The sequence below is a fragment of the Apteryx mantelli genome, chromosome 1 (assembly GCF_036417845.1).
Source record: "Apteryx mantelli isolate bAptMan1 chromosome 1, bAptMan1.hap1, whole genome shotgun sequence".
NCBI lineage: Eukaryota > Metazoa > Chordata > Aves > Apterygiformes > Apterygidae > Apteryx > Apteryx mantelli.
Window position 1 is genome coordinate 135,250,490 of NC_089978.1, and position 6,764 is coordinate 135,257,253.

Consider the following 6,764-nt stretch of genomic DNA (forward strand, 5'->3'; position numbering starts at 1 on the left):
AACTCCACAGTAAGGAATAAGGCACATACCTCTAACATGCTCCAGACTCAAGACAGACAAACACTAATGCCAGCAGGCAGCTTTTATTAATCTATCAGGAATCTGGCTGTAAACTGATGTGATGAAAATGCTGGGAACCTGAAAGATGTGGGCTAGAGGAGGAAGTATGGAATCACTTTGACATGCATATTCTCATCCTCTTCTGCTAGTTGTTAGTCTTGTTACTGTGTATTCTGGCACTGGAACACATAGCTTACTCCAGCTAACTCACCTCTGTTCAGTCAGTGAGCCATGTTTTGGAGGTAATATGTAGGTGTGTGTTGAAAGGCTATGGGAAGAGGTAAGTTACATGTTAACAAGTGACAGCTTATCTGCACATACACAAACCGAAACAATAATTTGTTTTATTTATTTCAGCATAAGGCTACACACTACAGTTTAAAAAAAGAAAATCAGTGCATATTACTGCTGACTGTGTGATACTGGTCATGGGGTATGTGCTGACTCATCTACATTTACCTCCAGTCCGGTGACAGAAAAAGGCCAGCTAAAGATAAAGTTGTAACAGAGTAGTCAAATTAGTTCCTTATAATTATTTTCATATTTTTACCAAGGTAGCAGATTTTCTCCTATAGTTTGGGTTAGAGAAAAGAACTAAAAGAAGAAATGGCACCCAAACCCCTAAATTTTATTTTAGAACACAAAGAGAACATAAACATGAGATTAATCAGCTGATGTTCTGAAATTTTCACAGAATTTGCTAGACGGAGCAATCTTACCTTGTATAGCATTTGATTAAAACAGACTCTTCACTGTAAATATTTACTTTCACTTATATTCTACCAGATTTGTCAGGTGAAATTATAAAATAACCAGCTCCTGGCTCTTGCTCCTATTACAGCTGCAGAGACATGCCACAGAGAGAGACGCTTCAGAATTGCTGTTTTATTTGTTATTATACAACAGTATCTAGAAATTCCAGCCAGATTCAGAATTCGATTTTTTAAACACTGTTAGGTCATTCCCTGCCCAGAATAGTTTGCAGCATCTTAAAAAGTACAAGTGTAGGGGGAAAGCTGAAATTAAAAAAAAAAAAAATTAAGTTGAAAGTTAAGGAAGGGAATTGAGGTGCAAGAAGAGAGACCCCACTGACATAACTTTATTAATTCCAAGAAGTTATGTGACAGGCTTAAAAAAGAGAGTAAACTTTGGCATTTAAGTTCTGCCTAATATCAAAATTATGATGCTACAGCATGCCAGTTAGGGCCTGGGAGGTACCTAAACTCCACAGGTATTTCAGTTTGTGACAATAAAGTTCCTCAGTTCTGCTTTTGTCTGTACTGGAAGTCTGATGGAGGTTGAGCAGAATCATAGATTCACAGAAATATTTAGGTGAGAAAGGACCCCTGGAGGTCTCTAATCCAAACCCCTGCTCATGTTACAGATAACTCCAGAGCTAGACCAGGTTGCTAAGGGCTTTATCCAGGAAAGTTTTGAACATCTCCAAAGACAAAGATCCCCCAACCTCTTGGGACACCTGTTTCAGTGCAGTACCACTCTTGTGAGGAGAAACATTTTTCCTTTCCAGTCAGATTTCCCTTGATGCACATTTTCTGACTGTTTCACTGTACCCCTCCGAGAGGACTCTGCATCCTTGTCTCTGTAACCCCCCAACAGACAGCTGAAGTCTAGATCCCATTTTGGCCTCCTCTTCTCCACGATGAACAAACTCAACTCCTTCCGCCACTGCTTTGACATCATGTGCTCCATCCTCCTCCTCATCTCTGTGACCCTCCCCTGGACTCCTGTCCATTTGTCGACATTTCTCTTGTATGGGGGACTCCAGCAGCAGACTCAGTATTACAGATGTGGCCTCATGTGTGCCAAGTAAGGGGGAATAGTCACTGTCTTCACCTGCTGGCTAATGCAGCTAAGTATGCAAGTAGCCATCCCTACTGCAAAGGCCCCTTCCTGGCTCATGTTCATCTTCCTCCCTACCGGGACCCCAGGTTCTGTTCTGCAGAGCCTCTCCCAGTGCAGTCAGTCTCTAGACTGTACTGACACATAGGATAGTTTTGTCCCAAATTGACTATGCTATATAGATAAAACAAGATAGAAAATTACTTTAAAAGGTAGCATTCTTCTCAATCACAGCCTGGAAAATATTTCAGGGTATCATATTTACATACTTCTGCCAAGCTGGGTTAACAGAAAATAGTTCCATTTTAGCAGTCAAAAATCTTGACTTTGCCTCTTGTTTTCTACTTACATAAGCCTACAGATCTCTTTAATGATTTCAGTGTAAGTGGTCAGGAATGAATGTAGCAATGGTCATAGATGTACACTGGGTCCAAATAATCTCAGTCTAATCCATTGGTGAACAGTGATTTCATCTGAGTCAATAAAATGTACTGGTTTATCTAAACTGGTGAAAACTCTGCACTGCCTGCACGGATTGGTTTAAAGCTTTTTATATCAGTTTTCCTTTGCCTGTAGAGTTACTCACAAAGTGTGAGTTCAACTTATCTAAAGATCCACAGAGCCATCTTGGTTTAAGAGCAGCAGAGCATTCTGTGAGGCAAATCATTGTTGTTTGGGGTACACACTTGCCCTATGAATGATCAGCTCTTTCCAGCTGCTCCAGTGGAAGGAGCAAGAACCTTTCAGAGAGGGTTCCTCTGGAGGTGCACTTACATCCTGTTGCTTGATTCATGGAAAAACTGTAACCTCCCTTTCCTCAAGAGGGATGGAACTGCCTGTCATTCATGCAGGGAGGGCGGAGACAGCAGGGAAGGAGAAAAGAGCTCTATTTTATATTGTATATAAGGAGCTGGGTCCTGCAGAGTAGAAGAGAGAATGTTTATGAAATGCTGACAGAAAACTTTGGCTCTAGGGAACACTCACAACCAGAGGGACCCCAGACTGGCAGAGAAACAGAATCTCAGCCAAGACTGAACCAGGCACATCATCAGGAGGAGGAAGCCTGTATTTCCTTGTCTTCTAACCCAGAGAAGGTAAGTTGTCATGGATCAGCTCCAAATGAAAGGAAGAGAAACTCCTGTTTCCTTCCCCTCTTTTGTCTTGTCCTATTTAGTCAAATCCTGTTAAAATCTCATTACATGGAGTGAGGGGACCCCCAACCGGAAGTCTTGAGATTATGTATCTACTCATTACTTCTGTTTCCTGTCAGGACCTATTAGCTGCATACAGTGTCAAGAAAACTTTATAACCAGACTAGTTAGAATAGCTGTCAGCCAGAGTCCTGGAGCAGTAACAGGCTGATATAGGAGTTGGCCATGGCTTTACAACCACTGGGAACTGTGCGGAGCTTGTTGAGCTACCTGCTTTTGTGGGACCACTGCTATTCTCTGACCAGATCCCTTTTGGTCTTCACTGACTGTCCATGATTTTGTCTTGGAGCTTATGGTAAAGTTTCTTCTTAACATGGTCATTTGCTGGTTTATGCTCTGCAGGACAGAGATTTAAGTCCTAGTTTTTCACCTCTGGTAAAAGAATTGTGGATGTTTTCATTATTCTCCTAAGTCCCCAAATGTTTTGAATCCTGCTGAGATACTGGATCACAGGAAAACCTTGGGGCAGAACATTCCAGAGATTGCAGTGGCAAAAAAAAAGGCAAAGGTATGTAGGCTTATCAGATTCACCTCCACTGCCTTATTGATTATTCCTTGCTGGAGCTATTTTGAGATGTCTTCTTTCCCAGGAAAATCTCTCTCACCACTAATATTTTTTTGTCATCAACTTCCCAGTCCTTCTAGATATCCTTGATGAAATGAAGATAGAATGCTTGAGATGAGAGAATCTAGAGGATTTAAATAATATCACTGGAATATTTCATATAATTTTCCACCTGCTTTATCCTATCATACTGCTGTGTTTTTGATGTGAGCAAAAGTCTACAAGGAATCTCAGCTCTCATTCCTGGTTTACAGTAAAGTGTAGAAAGAGTTGAAATTATTCCTTGTAATAAGTGTTATATTACATGATGCACATATGAGTAATGAGCACTGATCACCTGTGACCAGTAAATGTAGTTTATTATCCTGCTTTATATGTCCTTATCTTTACTAGATCTCTACAACTTAAACAATTTCATCACTTTATATTTCTGCACTTCATTATTCACATGGTTTTTATTCAGTGCCATGAGCTCTTGCTCAAGAGCTAGCCCAGTGTTCAGATGTGGTCAGGTTTTCATTCAGGACAGAAATTTATCTCTCAACCTTGCACCTGTTCTTGAAGATAGACATAAATTATGGCTTAGGGCTTTTTGTCAATGTAGGCAAAAATAAAATTTTGTAGAGGAAAACCAAAGCATGATTGGAATGGCAGTTGAGAGGAGCAAGGTCAGGAAAAGAAAGAGGAAAATATTCGGGGTATTTGGGGACCCGAGAATGGTGGTGGTGATGGTGGTGGGGAGTGGTTTCTGTTGGAATCTGTCTATTTGCTGTAGCTGCTCTAAGAAACTTTATCTCTCCGAGTTTCTATTTGTTCCATTTTATTTTTCCACTGCTCACTTTTCTCTTCTGATTGTTAACTTCTAATTTAATTCCTTTCCAAAGCATTTCAGATGTCTCCTCAAAAATCCCTAGGAACTTTGCATCCTCCCATGATAAGCACAGTCTCATTCTCTCTAAATCCAGGCTATTAGCTTTGTGTTTTTATAAATATTTTGTTATACAGAGTATACTGCTATGGACATCTTTGGTTTTGAGTCTGGAAGCATGTTTGCTTTAACTCTGATGCCACAAGCCTGAGCAGGGCATCAAGACATAAGCGGCAAAAACATCAAGTTAGAGTTCAGAATCCTCATAGCTAATCACTAACCCCTTCCATTTGAAACCTTGTCCAGTGAGGACTTTGAGGCAGATCCATGATGGGGAAGAGCAGAGCCAGTTAGTGAACATCTGAAATCCCCATTAAATGGGGTCAGAATATAAAGCCAAAGCTCCAGCCCACTGTCTGCTTCTCCTTGAACATCTCTGGCACAGATACAAAGAACTGTAATAGAAATGTTAATACTGGTGTGACTAGAGAATGAATGGGTCTGCTTGGGAGTTGAAGCACCAGAAGGAACAGAAGCAGGATGTGTGTAAGAATAGCAGGTGCTGATGGCACTTAGATTAGCAGGTCAAGATCCCAGGACATCCAAAGGCAGCTTCTTAGGACACTCAAATCAGGAGAGAGAGAACAATGAGTAAATCCTGATGACTTTCAAAGGCAGGACAGGATGGAGAGACTAATCACTGTGAGTTCCTAAAGGGTAACTAAGGCATATTCAAAACCTGCACGTGGTTACCAACCTCAGAATAACCCAGAAGTGATGAAAACCCAACAGCTGATGTTCCTTGTCACCAGTGTCATGGTGAAGAATCCTGGGCAGATCATTCAGACAAAACACCTTGCTGGTTGTAAGAATATGGGTCTGAGAGTATGAATGTGAGTGAGGGAAATCAGTTTTGTTTTTTAAAAAAATAACCTTCCTCCCCATAAGGTCCCAAATTAAACTTCACTACACTGTTGCCACACTATTGCAGCATTATTTCCAACATGGAGTTGGCTGCCAAGCATAAGGTCAAATTCAACTATCTTCCTTCTGTTTCTGTCCCTGTAGATGCCATGTGAAGGCTGCATGGAAAGGGACAATGGAAGCACCGATGCAACCATGGAATTTCTCCTGCTTGGCTTCTCTGAGCTGCTCCGTCTCTGGGCCTTCCTCTTCCCTATCTTTCTTACTGTCCATCTGGCCACATTGGCAGGGAATGTGGTGATTTTCATGGCAGTGGTTATGGAGCCTTCCCGTCCTCCCACGCTTTTCTTCCTCTGTCAGCTCTCTGCCATTGAGCTCTGCTATACCTTAGTCATTGTCCCGAAGGCACTCCTCAGCCTGATAGCGGATGGCAGCGCCATTTCTTTCATAGGCTGCGCTGCCCAGATGCACTTCTTTGTGGCGCTTGGTGGAGCTGAATGCTTCCTTCTGGCAGCCATGTCCTACGACCATTATGTTGCCATCTGTCAGCCTCTTCACTATGTGGCAGTGATGAGTGAGGGGCTCTGCCTCAAGCTGGCTGTGGCATCCTGCCTGGGTGGCTTTGCTGTTGCCCTGGGGTTGACAGTTCCGCTTACCTTTCTGTCAGTCACATCATATCAATCACTTCTTCTGTGATGTCCCTGCTGTGCTGCACCTCGCTTGTACTCAGAATTACACCCTAGAGCTGCCCTTGCTGGCTGCCTGTGTGCTCCTCCTGCTCCTTCCCTTCCTGCTAATCCTGACTTCTTATGGTTGTATTGCTACTGCTTTGCTGCATGTCCACTCCTCCATGGGAAGAGGCAAGGCCTTTTCCACCTGCTCTTCACACTTGGCTGTCACTTTGCTGTACTATGGATGTGCCACCTTCATGTACATTCGTCCAAAGTCCAGTTACTCACCAGCTCGAGACAAGATGGTATCTCTGGTCTACACTAACATCACCCCATTACTGTATCCCCTCATTTATAGCCTGAGGAACAAGGAAATCAGAGGGGTCCTGAGAAAAATGTTGAGGAGGAAGAGAATAGCTCAGCTGAACTGGGATACTATCAGGGCTGTGATGTGTAGGTGTGGTAAATTTTGGCAGAATAAGCATGTGCTTGGTGGAAAACAGTCCCATGACTAGATTAGGACCAGATTCTCTCTAGACTTCACAAGGGTAAACATCCAGGCAGAATTCAGCATGCATTTGTACATCTCTGACAAAACTACATCT

At 42.4% G+C, this 6,764-nt stretch overlaps 1 protein-coding gene across 1 annotated transcript; it reads left to right on the forward strand.

Annotated features, from left to right (window-relative positions):
* Positions 1 to 5,632: 5,632 nt before the first annotated feature.
* On the forward strand, positions 5,633 to 6,674 carry LOC106497171 (olfactory receptor 10AC1-like). Its single transcript, XM_013957985.1, is given in 2 exon segments — positions 5,633 to 6,132; positions 6,134 to 6,674. Coding segments are annotated over 2 exon segments (1,041 nt in total).
* The last annotated feature ends 90 nt before the right edge of the window (positions 6,675 to 6,764 follow it).